This window comes from Sus scrofa, chromosome 18 (assembly GCF_000003025.6).
Source record: "Sus scrofa isolate TJ Tabasco breed Duroc chromosome 18, Sscrofa11.1, whole genome shotgun sequence".
Taxonomy (NCBI): Eukaryota; Metazoa; Chordata; class Mammalia; order Artiodactyla; family Suidae; genus Sus; species Sus scrofa.
In genome coordinates, this window is record NC_010460.4 from 25,652,861 (window position 1) to 25,674,622 (window position 21,762).

Here is a 21,762-nt window from a genome sequence, read left to right on the forward strand (position 1 = left end):
CTCCTGGAGGGAAGGCTGCTGCTGTAGCTCCACTTTCTAGCCTGTTCTGATGGTGATGGGCCTAATGGGTTAACCTAAGCCACACTGGCTTCAGTGTTGGCATTTTGTTCCATCCTCTCACCTCCATGTATTTACCACAAAGGATATCAAGAGCCCTGAATCCTAAACCTTCAGCTATTAATGTAAGAAGATCTACAGAGGACTGGACAACCTCTTATATCTAAGTGGGGATTAGTGGATACAGGACTAGGCATATCTCGCAACATAGGCTTATTTTAATGTTCTTAAAAATTTTTTTCTAATGTCCAAATTCATAATTTAAAAGCATATGAATTATAGACAAATAAAATATTAAATTACAGACAAATAAAATATGAAATTATAGATGAAAGAAAATAAAAATGTTGCCCTTGATGCTGTATACTGAGATTTTAATCTAAAGATTTTGAAGAGATTTTATTATTTAAAAAAATGAGAGTAAAATTGAACAAAACATATAAATTAATCACATACCACTACCATTAAATGATTTAGCCTAGCACTAAAAGCTTCATCAAATTGATGTATTTCACCAGCCAACCATAAGAAAAATCACTACAAAGTTGAGAATCAGTTGAATACACCTTATGCTCACATCACCATGTTATTTCTGAATTCTGACGTACCTATAATCAATTGTAATTACCTTGCCTTTTTTAAAAAAACAAACTAAACATTTTAATGATTTTTATAGGAATGACTTTTCCATGTAAGAAAGATAATAATATGATGCCACCCATAAATTTCCTAAGAAAATAACTTGGTTAGATATATTAACTCTAATCTAAAATGAAGTTTCTTCCCCAGATATATGACACAAAGAGTTGGAAAAAAAGACTTTAAAAAAAACTAAGTGAAAATAGTTTTTTGCAGAGAGTGCTATGGACTTGGGAGAAAATGCCAGTCAGCATAAATCAAATTCTAAACCTAATCCATCTAAACATGATGAACCTATAGGCATCCTTTTACGGTGTTTTCTTTAAAAGTGGCTGCTTTCATTTTATTCTCACTGTTAGTTGGGTTTAAGTCATTTTCTTTATTTACATGGCAGGTAGACTTGCAACTAGTCAATACTCCTCGTAAGTTTTAAGAATTAATATTTTGATTGTGTATTGAGTGTGTTAAAGCATAATGGTCTACCGTTTAATGGAGCTATAAAACAAACTCTTTATATTTCAACGAACAGAAAGAAAGCAAATGGAGCGTGATTTTAGGAGGGACTGCACGGTCTGAATCAGTTAGAAAAAAATGAGTTCTCCAGCCTACAAGTGACTGAACCATAAAAGAAATATGGAAGTTGATAATAGCAGTTACCGTAGCAATAAAAACATGATAAAAGGCTCTTTGACAGTATGAAATCTTGGAAGCTGTGCCAAATACAAAATCTAGTTTGTAGGGACTGTTAGTGCCCTGCTGTCTTTAGTGAGGCTTTGGGGTTTCCGACAACTTCTGGTTCATCTCCTTAAGTTGAGTGATCTATCAAAATGCCTTAGTTTCCAAGAGCAATCAAAGTATGTGGATACGTGTTTTTTTTTTTTTTTTTTTTTTTAAAGTACAGCAGTATTGGCAAAGACTCCTTGATCCAGTCAAAGGGGTACATTCTGCTGTAGCATAGTATCATTTTGTACTTGGATATATGTTTTTGAAGTTATCAGCCCATATAAGCTTACTCAAAGTTATGTTTGCTCATTTGAAATACAATAATCCTCGCCACTAATTTTGATGACACTTTGACTTTCTTTTTATGAGATGAAAATTCACAGAGAAAAATTTTGGATACTGATGATTCTTTCAGTATTTGCTCAAATTAAGGAGCCCATAAGATAATATTTAATAAGATCCTAACCCTGAGCATCTCCCTAAGCTCTTACTTATTACTGCTTTAGACACTCCTCCTTGCCCCCTTCCAGCAGTGCCAAAGCATTAGGGCTTTGAAATAACTTTTATTGAGTTACATAATTTTTTACCAGTTTCTGTCTTTCTTCTTGGAATCCTTTAGTGAAATGGAGCTAAAAGAAGACATTACAGCTGCAGAACAGCATTAGTCCCCCTCATAAACTTTACCAGAACTATTTCCATTGCAAAAATCAGTGATCATTTTCCCCCAACACTTTCTAAGTGGGAATTGTTCTGTAGAGAAGACTGCAGCACGGAGGCAATTACACGAAGAAGATTAAATGATCCAAGTGTAAAGCCGATGGTGAATATTCTTTTGCATATGCCCCTGCGGGATACTCTGCCTAGTTGGATGGCTGGCAAATAGTGTACTGTGCCTTTAAATGCATACACATGCGCACAGTCAACAGTGATGCTTGGAAATGCTTATTCAATTATTCTTGACTTTTAATATGATAAATGTTTTCTCTAGTTTAGTTTAGTTTAGATTGGATCCTGATCAATTCTTACCAAAAAGAATTCACTTCCTTTAACTTCTACTTCTAAAAATATGTTAAAATGCTTACTCTGTCTTTTCTCACTCAAGTTATGAACTTGTCAAGCACACACAAATACACGTGCACACATGTACACACACATCTATTTCCTCAAGGTAACTAAAATGTAGTTTTTTCCAATGGAGTCACTAAAATGATTCCTAGCATTGCAGTGCCTTCTGTTATAACTAAAACTCATCCCTGCACTGTGCTCAAACATTTTGGTCATTGTACAGCAGGGAGATCATTTGATCAAAATATAGAGAATATCAGGATTGGAAAGAAGTATATGGTTATTTCACTAAACCACACTGGATGATATCTTGCCAAGGGGTCACTGTTTATATGGTCAGACCGCCAGTAGAAAGGAAAATAAAACATACTCTCTGAACACGGACTATTACTAGTAAGACATTTATTAATAGCATTACTACAATTGTTTCTAAAATCCATTATTATTTCAATGGCGAAGAAGTAAATGCCAGGCTAGCCTCAGTCAGAAAGGCACTGCAGTTCGGTTGACAGGAAACCATAAGAAACATCCACTGACTGAAATTCTGTTACAGAGTATGTAATACATTAAAACATGATGGAGAAGCTATATGAATTGGAGAAGCAATGTTTTTTATCATTAAATAATCACTGAACACCCAAGAATGATGCTTGCATATCGCTGAAGATATTAGAAAAGTCATTTATTTAAAAAGTTAATTCTGTACCATTCTTTTAAAAAATTTACCATGTCAGATACAGATATGTATTGTTTATATCAAGTGATATTTGTGCTTAGATATAATTTAAGACCATTAAATATAAATTCATGTTTACTTTCATATAAAAATATGTATAAAAATAGAGTATTTAGATGAGGTGGATATTCCTACTAAGGAACTTTTCAATCAAAATAGTTTTATTTCTCTGTATGGTGATGAAATTGAGGTTGAGGTATTTGTACATTTAGTAATTTCAGCCAAGTATGGAATTAACCTTCCCAGCTTTTTTTTTTCCCCAAAAGAAAAATGATCCTTTAAAAGCCATTGTAACTGTGAGATGTCCTCTCACAACAAAGCATTTGTACAATGGAGAAATTTACCTTTTTGAACTTAAAACACAGAAGGGAAAGTTCTCAATACTAGGATTAGATATGTTTTACATGTATGCCACAGTTATTAAAAAAATTTATGTCTATGCTAAATTTGGATTAGATACATTTGCTCAGGAAAATTAAAATAGTTTCTAGTAACATAGTAGTATTTGTGGACACAGACAAATGCTTTATGGAAATAAATGCCTATGTACTTGCAAATGCTTAATCCTTTGCAAAATATTTACATAAAATATAATTGCAATCTTAAATTATACAGGGCGCTAACAGCAAACAAAAGGTTTCTCAGGTAATATCATCAATGAAACATGATAAAGTAACCCATGAGGAACCATATTTAGTTTCTCACTTTAAAATTACATATTTAATTAACTTAGTCTGCAGTTACCCATCCAAGTTCTTGGACAGGCTAGGAGGGAATGTTTATGAAAAATACAAAGAGTGCAAAATTAAATATATTGGTGTTTGAAATGTAAAATAGCACATTTTTTTTTTCGGCCATACCCACAGCATGTGGAAGTTCCCAGACCAGGGGTCTAACCCGTGCCAGGGCAGCAACCCAAGCCGCTACAACGAAAACTCCAGATTCCCAATCCACTGTACTTTCTCTCTCTCTCTTAGAATCCCTTAAAATTCCATGGAAGAGCATTCTCGCTCTTTTCCCTTCAGTCATAGGATTTTTAAAGTATAGGAAGAAGCAGTTTTCATAAGCATTAGATTCGCAAGGTCTAAACCCTCATCAAGGCCACGTTTTCTCCTGGCAAAGGGCACAAGCATAGTCTCTGCTTACAGGTGGAATGTGAATTGCTTTTTCCCCTTTTCAATATTAAGGCTCCGATAAAGATAACCCAAGACTCAAGTGCATTATCTTCTTTTTTCTGCATCTCGAATGTCTATATTCCTCTTATCACAATGTAATACCTGGCCCACGGTGGTTTTAGTTTATGATTATACTCAGGTCACTCTTTTCTAGCTCTGTCCTTCATCTTGAAACCAGCTGATTTCCAAGTGCACATTCTGACTTGCTAAAGCTCTAGGAAAAAAAAAAGTGGCGTGATATTTTTAAGCTAAGTGTGCCTCGGTGTTTATATGTGTGCCGATGTGCCTGAGCGTGGCTGGTGGAACCAAAATACACAAGATGCACAGGATTTGGCTTCTAGACCATCGTCCAGGTGAGTGGCTTGTCTCCAATCCCAGGTTCAGTCCTTCCACAGAGTCTATGCAGGTCTTTCACTGGCACATATCCTGCTGAGAAGGATTTCAGAGCAAACCTGATTAACCGGACCTCTGACATGATAGGGTGATTGGAAATTTGTTACAGAGTCTTGTTGTCGTTGTTGTAGTCTGCTTTGATTGCTGAAATATTTTCCCACAACGTGATTTCTTGATCGTTTTATTTTAATAAAATGATATTCTTTGGATAACTTTGATTTCACTACCTGCAAATAAAGAGCAAACAAAAAATAATAATCAGGCAAAATCAAGGACCTTTGAGTCCTGCACAGAGCAGAATAACTACCTCACAAACCTGAACAGCATCGCTATCACGCAGATGTTGCCCAAAGGGCATGAATATGATTGACATGACTGAGAACCAATGTAATCGATTTTTCAAAAAGGACCAAGGTTGACAGTAGAATTTCTGCCACGTTTCTTTTTTTCTTTTCCTCTTTGTGAATTACTTTTATTTTTTTAAATTTTTTTCCTTTTTTTAAATTAAATGAATTTATCACATCTGTAGTTGTATAATGATCATAACAATCCAATTTCACAGGATTTCCATCCCATAACCCAAGCACCTCAGGGTAACTATGTCTAAAGCAACTAAAGAGTTGTCTCACATGGTTTTTCTACCACACTGCTGTGTGTGTGTGTGTGTGTGTGTGTGTGTGTGTGTGTGTGTGTGTTTAGGCCAGATGTTACCACAAAGAGAGACGCTGACTTGCCTTTGCTGAGTCATCAATTCAAACACGGTATGCTAAACCTGTCATAGCATCCTTTTAGAGAATGATAACTAAAACTATTTTCAAAGAAAAGAGAAAATATTTTTGCATTGCACACCCATAAGCTGACACTGTTACAATTAGTGGTTTCATTTCTCTGGGTGCTTCATAAGTTACAGAATCTGGAGGAACAGCTTATGCTCTATTAAACTAATAATTTTATAAATGCCTGTACCTATGCAGATGTGTTTTTATCTTAAAATCGTTTAGAACATTTACAAAGCATAAAAGAGTATGTGTAGAAAGCTTTCTTCCCATCTCTGTGCCCCACCTCTGGTCACTCAATTCCCTCCCCAGGGCCGACATGTATTACAGTTTCTTTGGGATTCTTTTCACAGATATTTTATGAATATCAAAACACACACATACAAACGAAGAGGCCATAGTTATTGTCTATCTGTACAGCATATAACAAGTTGCTCTGGTGAAATCCTATAACTGCCAGCTTTAACCATTGGCTTAATATAACTCAGGTTGTTAGCAGCAAAGACCAGTGAAAACAAGGTGGGAACCAAGAGAGGGGGGAGGGTTGAGAAGTAGGGAAAAGAGAAAATCTGGGCCAATGAATAGCAAATCTTTAATTCCATCATATTAAGGCAATTGTAGGACATTTTCAGTCAATATGGACACATTATTTATTACTGATAACTAGTGAAAGCAAAACTAGCTCATATTGATTTTTTAAAAATTCTATTGAGGAGGTATAATGATTAGGTATGTATTTTTTTGATCGCATGTAAAAGAATACAAAGAAAAGAGTTTCAACAATATAGAATATTTGAAAAAAGTAGCATGATATTGATTTCAAAAATAAGCATTTTTAGTTATGTTGCAAGTAAGCACGAACCATTTTAGACGAGTTATTTGAACAGAAATTCTGTGTAACGATCCACACCAAAAGGTTAAGAGTGATCTCTGGGTAATGGAATTAAAGGAGACTTAAAAAGCATTCTTGGTAACTTTTGGTCTTGACTTTTTAATTTTACTACAATGAATGTGCACTACTTTATAACCATAAAAACATTGAAACTATTCCCATTTGGAGGAAAAATATAATACTAATGGTTTTAAAGCCAATTATACCCTGCTAACCCCAAAGAAATGAATTACTTTTCTCGAACTACAGGAAGTTTGGCTTTTCATGATCAGGCCTCAGATGAAGTGACTCTTAAGAAGTCCAGTGAAATCAGTGGGTTGTGATGCGGAATCCCTCTGGATCATAATTTACAGCTCAGTTTGCAGTTAACCACTGATTAATATTCCGGGTCCCAAGGTTGTAAATTTCTATTATGTGTGCTAAATATGATAGGCTGGGGAGGTGCACCAATGTTTTCCTGGAGGTTTTGTCCATTTTGGAGGCAGTTTGTATTTACCTATAGCAAGATTAGTGAACACTCTTAAGGAAGTTTATTTAAGGAAACACTTAAGCATAAATATTACATTCAACCCTGAAAAAATATTATTCCAGTGTTCTGAAGCCAAAATAAGGTCAATTTTGTTTATATAGCATTATCTTCAGTTCTGGCTTTTGCAATTGCCTGATGATCTGCATGCTAATTACAGGAAAAATAGAAAAAGGTCCATCCCAATGCAAAACAGTTATAAGTTCTTTAAAACTTATTTTAACATCTTGTGTGATTTCAGGGTTGTATTTAATGTTGCATTGCAAATATTGGATAACGCTAGTTTAGATGCTTACAGCAATCTTGAACATGATTCATAAAAGGGACACACAAAAATACAAATTTCCTGTGTATTTGCTGAAGCAGGTAGCTTCCATTGGGGAGTACTGCCAATATTTTGTCAGATCACAGTGGGAAGGTGGATAATATATTTTTATTTAAGTCATTAAGATAATCTCTGAGAAAGGAAAAGGGATGGTTGGGTCTCTTCCAGCTTCTATGGGTCAGCCTAACAACACCTCCTATAGGACCACCATTATGCTACTTAAGATTGACTCCTACACACTCACGCAGGGATTGGCCCAATGACATTTAATTCAGTTGGTTTCCTTGGAAGATGACTTTTCAGGAAACAATCAGAGATAGGAAATTTACTGATTCCCTTGTCAAGCCAGCATTACCCTGATATTGAAATTTTAAAAGCTGACAAACCAGGGAAAGCATTGTTTCAATTTTGATTTTTCAAAATATAGATATAAAATATCCTCCCAAAACACGATCGTAAATTGAGTCTAGGAACATTTAAAAAAATATCTAGCCGTACTATGTTCTGTATCACTGGCACATACAATTCATTTCAGGAATGTTAAGCTTCTATATTATGAAATATTTTGTCAGAGGAGATTACCGAAGAATTATTTGTAGCTATATGACTATTTGCCCTGAAACCCCAAAGGAATCTATTGTAAAAAAAAAATGAAATAATATAAAGTTAATTTAAAAATTATATTGCTTTTCTATATTCTATCAATAATTGATAAGAAATACATTAGAGAAAAGAGTTTATTACAATACTAGAACAACTTCATCGAGTTCAATGATGATCTATAGGACATGCATCAAAAGTAAAGAATGCATCAAAAGTTTAATAACACAAAAGAAAATATGAATAAATGGAAAGACATAACATGTCAAATCTTTGCAAAAGAATTAAAGTGCTATCCCAGTTTTAATCACAGCAGGATCTGGGGTTAATGACAAAGAAATTCTAAAGTATATCTTAGGAATAAATGTAGGAAAATAGCCAATGCCACTTGGGAAGAAAAGAAAAGAAAAAAAAAAACAGTGATGAGAGGAGACTTTCAATACCAGATATTCATTTAATGATGACTTGAGTCTACCATCAACCTACCATAGACTCAATTTGTTGGCTGTCTAAGCCAAGTATAACCAAAATGCAATACTGAGAAGGAAAAAAAATAGGGGTGTTCATATTGTAGATTAAAATTTATTTCATAAACTGCTTCTGTTCCTTATAAATTTTCATGGAGAAATAAGATAGTTCTAAATTGAGCCCAATGTCATATATATCCAGTGACCATAAATGTTGACAGCCTAATAGTTTTAATTATATGGGATGAAACTAAAGAGTGTGTGGGAATTGCCTGGTTGCCTAGTGGTTAAGGATCCAACATTGTCACTGCTGTGGCTTGGGTTCAAGCCTGGCCTAGGAACTTTACATGATGCAGCATGGCCAAATAAAATAAAATAAAACAGTGTATGTTTAAAAGGGAGCTGTGTACCAAACTACTAATAGAGTCCCCAGTGGAGAAGGGGGTCAAAATTGAGGGGGGGCTGTGTAGTATAAAAAACAAAAATATTTTTGTTTTTATTGTATATACTTAAAAATATTTAGAGTGAGCGAGAATTCATGTAATCCTTTTATAATAGTAAAGCAGTAGAAGAGAAACAAAAAGATGCTGTATCTTATAAAATTAAAATTTATGATGTATGTATTTTTTTTCCACGGAATATGTGTCTTTCAATCTTCAGAATTCTCTGCATTAAGAAACACATGGAGTAATTCAGATATGGTCCCTACCCTCAAGGACACTATATAAAGACACATGTCTAAGATACTTGAAGTAAGAACAAGAATGAAGTGACTTCAAAGACATTGTCTGAGACTAGATCCCCAAGGTCAGGCACCATGTTGTTTCCATGTAATGAATAGTACCTTAGTACACTTTGGAGACTAGTGCTAATTTATAGTGGCCATAATAATCTGTTCACACAGCTATTATTTCTTTGAACTTATTTGTAGAATTCAGTGTCTGGCATTGCCGTCAAACTCTGAGTTTCAAAATATTTCCATATTTTACCTATTCTTATGTGCTCCAAAGTGGAGCAAAAGGAATTAGCTACATTTTTTAAGCCTTGGGAAAGTTATGCAAGGGAAGGATGTTCGATACCAGTAAAGAGCGAATGGCTTCTTTCTTTTGATCTTCTGTGTGGGAATGTGCCCATCTGAGTCCTTTCCCTAATCAGAGGACCATTTGGGGTTGCTAAAATCCAACTAGAGTGGCAACTGATATATGGCTTTGAAAGAGAGCTGTTTGCAACACAATTGCTAGGTTTGTCTCTGGAGCATATTAATAGTAAAACAACAACAACAACAACAACAACAAAACACAGCTATTAGAAAACAATGGTGAAAGATTTGGACCTTGAACCAGAGACACAGGACTCTAGATGTTTGTGTACCGTGGTCACCTCAATCAGTGACAAATACTAATAGCTTGATGATGTTTCCAAAAGCTTTTGGAAGCATTTGAAAGTTCCCAGGTTAGGGATCAAATTGGAGCTGCAGCTGCTGGCCTACCACAGCAATGCGGGTTCTGAGCCCCATCTGTTACCTACACCACAGCTCACTGCAATGCCAGCTCCTTAACCCACTGAGTGAGGTCAGAGATTGAACCTATAGCCTCATGGATACCAGTCGGGTTCATAACCTGCTGAAGCACAATGGAAACTCCCCCGAATGCTTTTTCAAATCTGGTTGCACAAGACATGACAACTGAGATAGAGACAGCTCTGCCAAGACGAAAAAGGAAATACATATGGTTACTAACACATACCCGTGACTGGGCAAACGTTTATATTATTTTTATTTATTTTTCTATTTTTGGCCATAACTGCCACATATGTAAGTTCCCTGGCCAGGGACTGAACCTAAGCTGCAGTTGCAGCACAGCTGCAGCAATACGGGATCCTTAACCTGTTGCACCACAAAGGAACTTCCTGTTTACAATACTTTAAACATGAATGTTAGATAGCAATTTTTTGGCCACTTAAAAATAATCCAAAGTTACTCCTTGTCTTTAGTTGGGTTGTCATTTTTTTCTTTTCGTGACTTTGCTATGTCAAATTATATTTAAAATTCGGAAGAGAGAGTGAAGGACAATTGTTCTCCATAAAATGTGATAACGTGTTAGATCAGCATTGGGCTATAATCACAGATATAAGTGTAATAATAAAATTACTTTTCTCATAGCAATGTTCAAATATGGAATAAGTTACAGGTAGGAATAGATTTTCAAGTAAAGGTCCTAGTGTTTCAAAACAGTAAGAGATTTTGAATATATTATCTACAGAAACTTGGAAAGGAGCAATTTCCAAGTTGGAATCAGGGCTGTAGTGATATTATAGGATATACAGATGGTCACATTTTTCAATGACTCAGAATAACTAAAATTGAAATTCTGTGCTTTGGTATATAGAAGTACCTTTTACTTTTTCATAGGCTTCTTATATGCTAAGACACCTCCCAGTCTCCCAGCTTATAATTAGAGATCTTTCTACATCTCCTTATAATTAAGGATTTGGGCATACATTTTAGACATTTAGACATTTTAGAAGGCACACAAATGGCCACCATTCAGCTTGACTGGTTTGGATCAATGGCTTTTGTAAGACTTCCCAAACCGATGAAAAATTCTTATAAATTACACAGCAGAAGTACCTTGCAACTTTCACTATTAAATTCATGTAACTTCAGCCCTCAAAACTAATTTCACACAGTCATCAGAATGAATGCATTACCATGTCAAATAATTGCTGCCTCTAAAATAGCTTTGAATTTTCAAAAAGCCAACATAAAAAGGGAATGCTGGGTGAACTGGAAAAGTGTCAGGCAGATTACAAGCAAATACCTTTTCTAAAACCGATCTTGACTTGAATAACACCCAAGGAACTTCTGATGTGGTTCCAGATTCGCAGAACAAAATAGAAAACAATTTTCAGTGGTGCAAAGATTCCAAAACCTCTAGACCAGATTAGGGGGGATGTTCTGACTACAAACTGTTTCACAATCATGGGTGGGGTCTGAGGAATGAGAGTAATGGCTTTCTAAGATTGGAAAATAGGAGACCGCCCAGGCAAAAAACGTGCTAATGCAGTCTCTAAAGATAAAAGTATATTATTGAAGTACTTTTTATTTGGTATAGTCATTCTGCAGAGAGGCCATTCAATCTAAGATCCACTCACAAAATTTATGACCAGCTGAAAAAGTAGCTTATGAATTCACAGAAATGAAATAAAAATAAAGTGACAAACAACAGCTAGAAGCCAATCCTTATAATTCCATTTCAGGAAATAATGCAATTTTTACAGATAATAAAGAATTCTTTCATCTACCCCCATCCCTAATATTTAATTATGGCCACATGAAATAAGCTATGTTTTGAGTGAAGGGAGTCCAACTTCTGAATGGGTCAAAGATGCTGAGGATTAGAGGGCAAGACTGAAGTTTTCTTTAGGAATGAGGGATTTTTCTTGTTTTTGTTTTTGGTGTTTCCAGATATACAATGTCTCATCCTTCCCCAAATCTTGAACCCTTCTTACGCTGCAAGCTGAGCCTTTATAATTCCCACCCATAGACAGAGCTCAGTTCTGGGCTCTGGGAACAAATTCTGCTCTGAGTTGGGAAGACTCATTAGAAGGAGCTACCGAATCATAGTTTATCCATTTAATGTTAAACCTTCGGTTCTATCTTGCACTTCCACGTAGTTTCCCATATACTCCTTGTCTTAAACTCAGTTTCCCAAGTGGCTGAATATTCATGTCACTGAATTCTTGCTACTATTTGAATGATCTTCATTAGTCTGAGTACAAGCTACATTCCTGTTCTGCTCTATTTAGATGGACAGGTTGAGTCTTGGAAAATACTTTGATCTTAAATCATGGGTATTTGTTTCCATCCATCTCTCCTGAACTTAGAATTTTTATTTAAGAATTTAAAAAATGGCACTAAAATGTTATTTAGAAAAGATTTGTGTAGACCAACATTTCCCACTACTGGCATCCCCGCAGGGATCTGCTCAGCATTCTTCTGGCCTTTTTAAAAGAGATCTTCTCTGAAGCCATGGCATTTCTTGTCAAAAGAGCTCTCCGGCCTCCTTGCCGCGGTGGCACACTGATGCTGGCATTTAGGGGGTTGGAGGAGAATTTTAGCGCCCCCCCCCCCTTTCAGGGGCCAATTTCACTTTAGGTTTTCTGATTTCAGCCTCTAGATGAATTTGCTCTTGTGTTTCTGAGTCCAGACTCTTCGCTGTTCAATTTTAAAAGAAGTCATATGTAAGGGTGTATTGACTGCATGGGTTGAGGTGAGGGACTCAGGGTGCACCAGTTTTGAATGAAGACTTTTAACCAATTGTTTTGTGGTGTGTATTTCAGCTCTGGCATCCTCAGCATGTGGCTTCTTCAGGTCTTTTGATCTGCTCAGAGGATCCATGGTTCAAGGGCGCCCTTGCTCTAAGTGTTGTTTCTCTCTCTGGGCCCTTTACACTGTAACGCTCCTTGCAGGTTAAGTCAAACTTCTTCAAATGTATTTGGATTTCTTATATATTATGAGTTATTTATTCTTTTTTTTTTTTTTTTTTTTTTGGATGGTGGTGCTGGTGAAAATTTATATCTTTAAAGTCTTTTGACTGGAGTTTCAAGTGGAAGGGAAGATAAATGCTTGTGGCCAATCTGCCACATGTTATCTGTACTCCAAGCATGATTTGAGATCTTTTCTCTATGCTAGCTTTCCCAGGGTATGTTTAGTGAGGTGTTAGTGGTGCTAATAAAAAAGAAAAGCCATTCTGCGGTCAAAATTTTGGAAAAAAATGGGTCAAACTAAGCTTAACAGTTTCTTTGCTTTAGGGGTTTGAGAATCATTTAATATGCTAATATTATTTAAGAATCCCTCAAGTGTAGGGGGATAAGGTATTTCTCAAACCACGGAGTCGCTTTTCACCAGGCTGGAACACTGAAACATAAATTAGGAAATTATAATCAAGGCAGCTGAAGGTCCATTTCAGTTTGACACTTAAAGGTTGGTAGCTTAACCCCCAGGAATGACGGTTCATTGCATAGAGCATGAAATGAAATAGTGATGGATCAGCATCTCTTTTGTAGGCATCCTGACATTCCAGGTTCCAGCACTGCAGAGGCTGGGCTGGAGAGCTACCTCCTGGGGTGATAATACTAGTTCAATGTAGAGAGAATGAGGCTTTCCTTTATCATCCTCCATTTAATTATCCTTCTTAAGAGAGATGTACTGATGCTATTAGTGTTACCACCATTCAATACAGGATGCTGCCTTCGGAAGCATGGTTTTGCAACAACCCATCTCGGGGAAGGCTGGGCTCCATTATGGCTAATGATTTCATTCTCACCAGGCACTGATGTTTAATCTGATCAGCTATTATTCACCTGCAGATGATGGAATGAACACAAATTATTTTACACAGAAAGGACGATCTAGAATTGCTCTCCAAAGAAGGGGGTGTAGGAATGGTAGGTAGTAAAAGCTTTTGTGACTCCTCTTTAGTTACAGAGTTACTGAAAGATTTGAAATGACACCATTCAATTTGAAGTGTAGAAATATGACACTAGGTGGGGACATGAAAGATGAATTCAAGTAGTTGAAAGTGAAGGTTCCAAGATGAGATATTGGAAGCGTTTACAGCAAATGAATGATGGGCAAGATGACCCTCCTTCTCATGCTGTTCATTTATCAGCATCCCACCCACTATTTACCAGTGTCCTTGACCTGATCCTTTCCCACATCATCAGGGTCCTCCCTGCAACAGTCCCTCCCATTCCTGTGTTCTTAACGCATCCCTCAGGAGTGACCATCCCCCCTTTGGCTCTTAAACACGAGCAAAGCCATTCCTCCTATAAACTGCCCTTAAACCACCTTCTTTTCTAACTCCAGTATCTTCCCCTCTCTTTTATTTCCCTTTGTTGAAAGGTTTTGTCTTTTCTCATATTTTTATCTCTCTCTAATCTACTGTAGTTTACTTTCTGCCCCTAACGTTTTACTGAAGCTACTCTTCATATGGTAAGGAAGGACCTTCTCAATGTCAAAGTCAATGACTATTTTACAATCCTTATCTTACTGGAGATATCTGTTCCACTGGACAACATTAACCCTGTTTCGCTCTCTCCTTACACATTTTCCTTTTTTGGCTTTCCATGGCACTGCAGTCTGCTAGAGCTTTCCCTGAACAGTGGACTCTCCAAATTCAAATGCTCTTATTTCTCCAAACTTTCCTTACATACTGGTGTTTTCAAGAATTCCTTCCTCAGCTCTTCTGACTCTACGGCACTTCCTTTGGATAATCTATTTTCCAGGTTTCGACTATTACCTATTTTCTGAGAATTCCAACTTTTTCTCCCCAGCCCCACCCTGTCCCTCAAGCATCAGACTTGTACATCCAAGTGCCTGTTAGGGCTCTCCACCTGGATGTCCTGCAGGCATCGCAAACATAACATGTTCAAAATGGAATTCATCATCTCTTCCCTGAGCCCGTCCCTTCTCAGTTATTCTCTGTCTCAACTGCCAGTTCAGTTCTCTAATCTGTCACTCAAGTTAGGAATCATCTTTGATTCTTCCTACTCCTTCTTGCCACTGATAAGATCTACAGATTTTTTTTTTTTAATAGGGCTCATATATGTCTGCTTCTCTCTTATGATTGTTGCCTCTGTTCAGGTTAGGAAGAGCCTTGTCACCTCTCATTTAACTTCTGAAAAAGTCTCCTAACTGCTCTCCCTGACTTAGTCCTCTTCAAATCTTCCCTCTTCACTGTTAACAGACGTAGCTATTTGAAACAAAGTTGTGACCATCTCAGTCTCTCTAAACCCTTTCCTTGACCTTCCATCACCTTTAGATAAAGTCTAAGCTCCTACCATGATCTGGCCCTCACCTACTCTCCTAGCCCCCTTTTATAATTGATGGTCTACAATACACAGAATTGCTTGTAGAGTTCTGTTGTGGCACAGTGGGTTAAGGATCTGGTGTTGTCACTGCAGCGGTTTGGGTCGATGATGTGGTGCAGGTTCGATCCTTGGCCCCAGAACTTCCACATGCTGCAGGTGTGGCCAAAAAAAAAAAAAAAACAAAAAATCAAAAAGAATTGCTTATGATTTCCTGAGAGCATCAGGCTATTTCATGGCTACTTTGGTGGAATTGTTTTATGGGGTTAGAATAGTTTCCTCTGCCATTCCCTTATTACCTTGACTAGGGCCTACTTATCCATTAATAGTAAACTTGGGTAGTTTTCAAGAAGAGGTTCATGCAATCCTCAGATTGGACCAAGCACCCCTTCCCTATTATAATAGGGTTATTATAATACCCTATTTATAGTTCTAACACTCTGCTTAACATATCATTTCAACATATGGATTTTTATGCCTGATTCTCTGACCACAGTGGGTTGAAGGTAGAAAGTATATTCTATTTGTTTTTGTGTTACTATTGTTTAGGTCAAGAACTGGACTCAAAAAAATAAATGTTGGATAATTAAGTAAAAGAATTAACAAGGTCAAAGCAATTGGAACAAGAGAGTATAGGGAAAGATTTGAAAGAATATTTGGGAGGTGAATAGGATTTGGTAACTAGCCAGTTGGAAGCTGTTAAGGGGTTGGAGAAAGATAAGGAGTAAAATACAAAAGATAGTTGGTAAGTGATGGTGCAATAGAGTAAATTCAGGAATACTGGAGAAGAAGAGAGCTTAAATGGAATATTAATTCTCAAATTAGGAGCATGTTTGAGATGCTTATGGAATTTTACAAAATGTTCTCCTAATTCATTTGACAGCAGTTAGTACAATGATACACAAAAATTTGTTGAATTAAATTGCCATTACTAATTTATTAAAAATAGCATGCTGATTGTTAAATTCTGGGATCTGCTAAATAAGATAACTATATTTGAGTTATATTAATAAGATAACTATATTTGAGTTATAACTATATTTCTTCTTTCTTGAAAAGTTTTTTAGATGAATTTAAAGGCTTTTTCTTTCATTGTGTTTATGATGAACTTTGAAAGTTTGAAGGATAAAGACAAAACCTTTAAGCCCATCATACAGAAGGAAAACATTTCTAGACCAGATAAGCTTGTTAATTTAATTAAGATGAACTAATAACAGGAAATCATGTCTGACAAAGAACTGAAAAGCCCTTCTTTCCAAGGTGCCAGAATCAAAGGAGACTTGTTGATAGTAGAGTTTGGCAGTGATGCCAGAAGGTTTTTATGTTTTGTTGTTTTGTTTCATTTCTGACTGAGTCAAGAACTATAGCTATATCTGCCAGAAAACAGAGACATCATATAAGGTCTATGCAACAAATTAGACTGACTAATAATCACGTAACAATTGGTTTTGGATTTGCCCCTTCTGCAGCCAGGTTTGGGCTGATAATATTTTTGCACCCTTTCCAGGTCTTAGCTTGCTCACACTAGATGTTTGCCACATTACTCAAGGCACCATCCAAAACCACTCTTGGGCAAGAGCTACCTGGATCCTGTTTGTTGTCCTGTATAAACACTGGGAAAACAAAATTCCATTTCTACCCATGAAGAGAAACACCTGCTTTTCTAATCAGCAAAAACGTTTTCGTCAAAATTGATGGAGACCAGTTGGGAAATTGTTTACAGATTCATGGTGGCAACATATCCTCTCTCAGTGCCTTGACAGATGAAAGAGACGCCCCAAGACCTTTAATCTCACCTATGGCAACAAGAGCCCACTGGAGCTGGTTTGTTATGTCTATGATAGAATCCTCACCACAAGTCAGAGAGAACACTGCAAGATCCTACTGTGATGATTACTGCAATCCTTCTCAGGTATCTGCGAATCTATTGTGGGAATGGTTTAATTGAAAACCAAAAGATCCAAGGCTCCCAGACCTGAATTCTTATCACTCTAATACAGTAAATCTTCATTTCTGCTTTTACTGTATGACAAGTACTTTTGCCAGCTCATAGGCCGAGCACAGAGGGAAAAAAGTGGTTGTTATTAATGAATTTCTGCCCTTGCATATGTTTTGTATGAGGCCAAATTTATGTTTGCCCAGCTTGCTACATTCATCATCAAACCATCCTTTGCAAAAAGCTGTAGATTTTCTTGATTGTTTATAATAAGCTCACAGTGATTTAAGACGTTGGGTGATGGTTTAGAAAGATTATAAAACATCAGTGTCAGCACTGGAAACTTCCTGAGGTACAAGTGGTACAAATTGTTCAGGAGTTAAGCAACAATTATGCCTAAGTGACGAATGGGTTTAGAGACTTTGTGATGAAGGGAGTCAGTTGAGAATGGTGATCTTATCAGTTCTATGTTGTAACTGCAAATGCTCCCAGAAGTATTGCAGCTCAAACATGAAAACATCAAAATGGATAACACTGCTCCAGAAACAACAGATAATTTTGGGGATGTCCATACAGCTTGCCATCAAGATAGCACCCATCAGAAATAGGGTTTAATAAAAACAATTTGTATATAATAATTGTGTACAAAAATTATAAACTCAAATAAGTGAACTAATTTTACCTGGTTAAATCATGATTATGTAAATTAAGGATGGCTTTTATTAGTATTAATTATAAGCCAACATTCTAGTTCTGATGGCTCAGAGAGTCTTTATGGTAGTTCTCACATCCCATGGCTTTTACTGTCAACTGGTTGATCCTATGGCAGAAGATACACCTAATTTAATCCTGTGGGAAGGGCATCTTCTGTTTTTACTTGGAGCCATGTGGGAAATCACTGGAGAACTTCTCTTTTTTAGACTTTAAGAGCACTAAAGCTAAAATCATGGACTTGGAGAAGAGACTTGTGGCTGCCTGATGGGAGGGGGAGGGAGTGGGAGGGATTGGGAGCTTGGGCTTATGAGACACAACTTAGAATAGATTTACAAGGAGATCCTGCTGAATAGCATTGAGAACTTTGTCTAGATACTCATGTTGCAACAGAAGAAAGGCTGGGGGGAAAATGTAATTGTAATGTATACATGTAAGGATAACCTGACCCCCTTGCTGTACAGTGGGAAAATAAAAAAAAAAAAAGAGCACTAAAGCTGAAGAAAGAAAAACAGATACCTTCCTCACAAATAGTGAAGGCACATCATATAAAAATAAATCAATAAAACTTTTCTAAAAGAGGCAAAAAACTCAATCTGTACGTTGTCTTTCGAAGTCCCTATTTTCTGTGGGTTTGAAACCTTTGGCTTGTTTTTGCAGCCAACTATGATGCTGGGCTGGTTCAGCCACAGGTTCACCGTTTCTTCTTCTTCCAAGCTACCTACTCTTCTATTTATACATCTTGACCTTATGAAAATAGGATAGGCCCTGGAAGAATATTTTCTTGTGGAAGAAGAAAGTAGACACACAGTATCCCATAGCCTAAAATCTGTTCTGCAACAGCATGGCCACGCTTCAAGCTGCTAAATGAAAACTTCAAATGCCACACTCTGATGGTGTGCAGGCTCTCACTTCTCTGAGAGGCGGTTCCACTTGTCACACAAAAATATAACATGAGTCCATTAGCAGAACCTACAGAAGAACATTGCAATGTCAATAATTTTTGGATATTCATAAAAATCTGAGGATCAAGACGGATTTCTCCTCAGTCATCTTAGGGCTGAAAAACAGTATCAGAAGAAACCTTTAGTTCTCACTTCACTAATGACAACCCACTAGTGACTGCACCCTGGTTTATAAAAGGTACCACAAAAGAAAGAACAAATGGATCAGTATCTGACAGGATGATCAAACAAGACTCTCTCCATCACAGTTTCTGCTGAAGCTCCTGAGATGTAGAGCAAACAACGGGAGCTGAGTAACCTCACAGTCCAAAGTAGTGTAGGGGCAACATACGCAAAACTTGCAAAAGTGTGGTTAAGCAACCCCCTGCCTGATTAAGACAAAAGGAGAATAAGGAAGAAAAGGAATTGCTATGAAGGATGTTTTCCCAATATTTTGTGGTCTTCCACCTTCTTAGGCAGTTGCTTCATCCTTGCTTTAAGCCAAGTGAGACAGGGCTTCAAGAGACCAACTCTGAGAGGTGGGACTGAGTTCTTTGGAACTGGGAGCGTTAGAACTGGTATGAGACACCGTGGCTACAGATCAGCTTTAAGGTGAAGGATATGAGAGAGTAAGAGTAAGAGCTAGGACGAGAAAGAGAAAAAAAAAGACTGGGCTGCCTTGGGAGCAGACTTTATTTCCCGAGACAGCGGAGCAAGGATGCATTAGTGTTTTTGTGGACCAAACGTGGCCGACCGAGTATAGCAAACCCAGTGCTATTTTGAATATTTTCCAAGAGGATGCCTGGAGAAGCAGAGTGATCCCAAACAGAGGGGTGGACAATTGGTAGCCAACGGGCCAAGGAAGGAATGAAGCTATAACAGAGGCATTGCCTCTGTCAAAGAGGCTGTAATCAGAGGGCCCTGGTGGCGGGTGTCCTCAAGAAAGTCCACAAGAGTACCCTAGAAAGAAAGAATCAGCATGCTCTACCCAGAAGGCACATCGATGGATTATGTTTATGCCACTCAAGTAAGATTTTTCTTGTCCTTAATATCCATCTACTCTGACCCAACCAAGAAAGGGATGGGAGTGGAAGAGTAGCAAAGCACAAAGAGGAAAATAGGAAAGAAGCCTCCTGCACCCTCTGTCTTACTTCGGACTTTTGAAACTGAGGCAGACCTTGAGCTGGGGGAAGGAAGTAACTTCATGTGGTTCTAACACAGGACTGGGCGATTTCAGTCCTGAGGTGAGATTCTTCTTATGACTGAAAGTGACTGGAGTCCTATTCTTGCCTGAATGTGGTTTTAAAATTATGAGACCCGGGAGTTCCCGTCGTAGCTCAGTGGTTAACGAATCTGACTAGGAACCATGAGGTTGCGGGTTCGATCCCTGGCCTTGCTCAGTGGGTTAAGGATCCAGTGTTGCCGTGAGCTGTGGTGTAGGTTGCAGACGCAGCTCGAATCCTGCGTTGCTGTGGCTCTGGCGTAGGCCGGCAGCTACAGCTCCAATTCAACCCCTAGCTTGGGAACCTCCATATGCCACTTCAAAAAAAAAAAAAAAAAAAAAAAAAAAAGAGAGGACCTGCTAAGATTTTATTTGAGTGTAGAGAAGAAATCATCCACAGTGTTTGAAAGGACAGGGGGTCAAAGGGGAAAAATATTCTCTACTCTCACCTTATCAGCTGACTATTTAATTACTGGTTACAAATAAAATTATTTCTAACATTAGGAAGGAAAAATTATTCAAAACTCAGACCCTCTGGTTCATGCGTTGGGTAAACTGATGGAGAAACGTCATTCATCAATTTAGCACATTAAATTGCCTTGATTTTCAAGCTGCCTCAACTAAAAACATTTCCCCTCTTCTTTGGACACAGTTTCTGATGGGAAGGCTCAGGGTCCATTAGAAAAGTACTTTCCAAGTTCCCATCTTCCTGGTTTTCAGGCATCTGCGTAAACACTAATTATTTTAACACTTCATTTTGTAGAGCCTCATGTTGTGACTGCTACATGCTTTGGCTACGTGATGAGGAGTTTAATTTCCTCTGGACATCGTTTCTTTAATGCAAAATAAGACTGACAATGCAATGAAAGATATAATGAGAAATTACATAAAAAAATCCACATCTATAGAAATCAGAGAGCCAGCATACCTCATGGAAATGACATCCACAGGTCCCCTGCAAAAACTCTTTGTACCGCCCCATTGTTATAGTGAATGTGTCAACCACTTCATAGCCATATGTTTTTGCAGCATCCAGAATAATCAAATTTTCTTTCCATAAGTTCTGAACTTCACTCTGTATTGGAAAAGAGAAGAATGAGAATTTTGATTAAGGGGATGGTCTTATGATTTAATAACTCAGGTAAAATCATGTAAATATCATCTTTTTTTACAGATTGGCCTTATTGTGAGATAAATAATTAATTTCAGATGCATTTCTTAAACAAAGATGTGTCCTAATTTATTTTCAAAATAAATATAAACACATACACATCTATAAAAAAGCAGTATATCAATATCTATATAGTGACACACAGTTTGGAACTTTCTCTTCTACGAAAAGTAGTTAGGTTTATTGCCCACAAAGATCCATGGAAGTACTTAAAATTCTCAATTTCAAAGCCAAGATTTGAAAATCACAAATACTATCTCCATCTGTTTGAATTCTTGCTCATTTAGTCACTTGAATATCATTTAGTATCTGTTTTGTGTTTAGCTCTGAGGGATGGGAATACAAGGATGAATAATGGTACCTGCTCTGCTCTTAAGACACTGCATTCGAACAGGAGAAGCAGATAGGTAGATATTTACTAGGTCCTTTGTTGGAGGTAAATATACCAGGCTCTGAGCCGGGAGGGAAAAGGGAAGGGGTCTTTGGGGGGACAGCGCGACAGTGAGACTTCCAGAGGGGCTTCTGAGCAGTGAG

At 37.3% G+C, this 21,762-nt stretch overlaps 1 protein-coding gene across 10 annotated transcripts in view; it reads right to left on the minus strand.

Moving 5' to 3' along the window:
* Window positions 2,870-21,762, minus strand: part of CPED1 (cadherin like and PC-esterase domain containing 1) — a 282,194-nt gene continuing 263,301 nt past the window's right edge. For all 10 annotated transcript variants that reach the window (XM_021078989.1, XM_005673220.3, XM_003134738.4 and 7 more), the window contains 2 exons: window positions 20,986-21,132; window positions 2,870-5,015 (listed from right to left, as the gene is read on the minus strand). In XM_021078989.1, coding sequence (XP_020934648.1) covers window positions 4,794-5,015; window positions 20,986-21,132 — 369 coding nt within the window. In that variant the 3' untranslated portion in view covers window positions 2,870-4,793. The remainder of the gene's footprint in view (window positions 5,016-20,985; window positions 21,133-21,762) is intronic.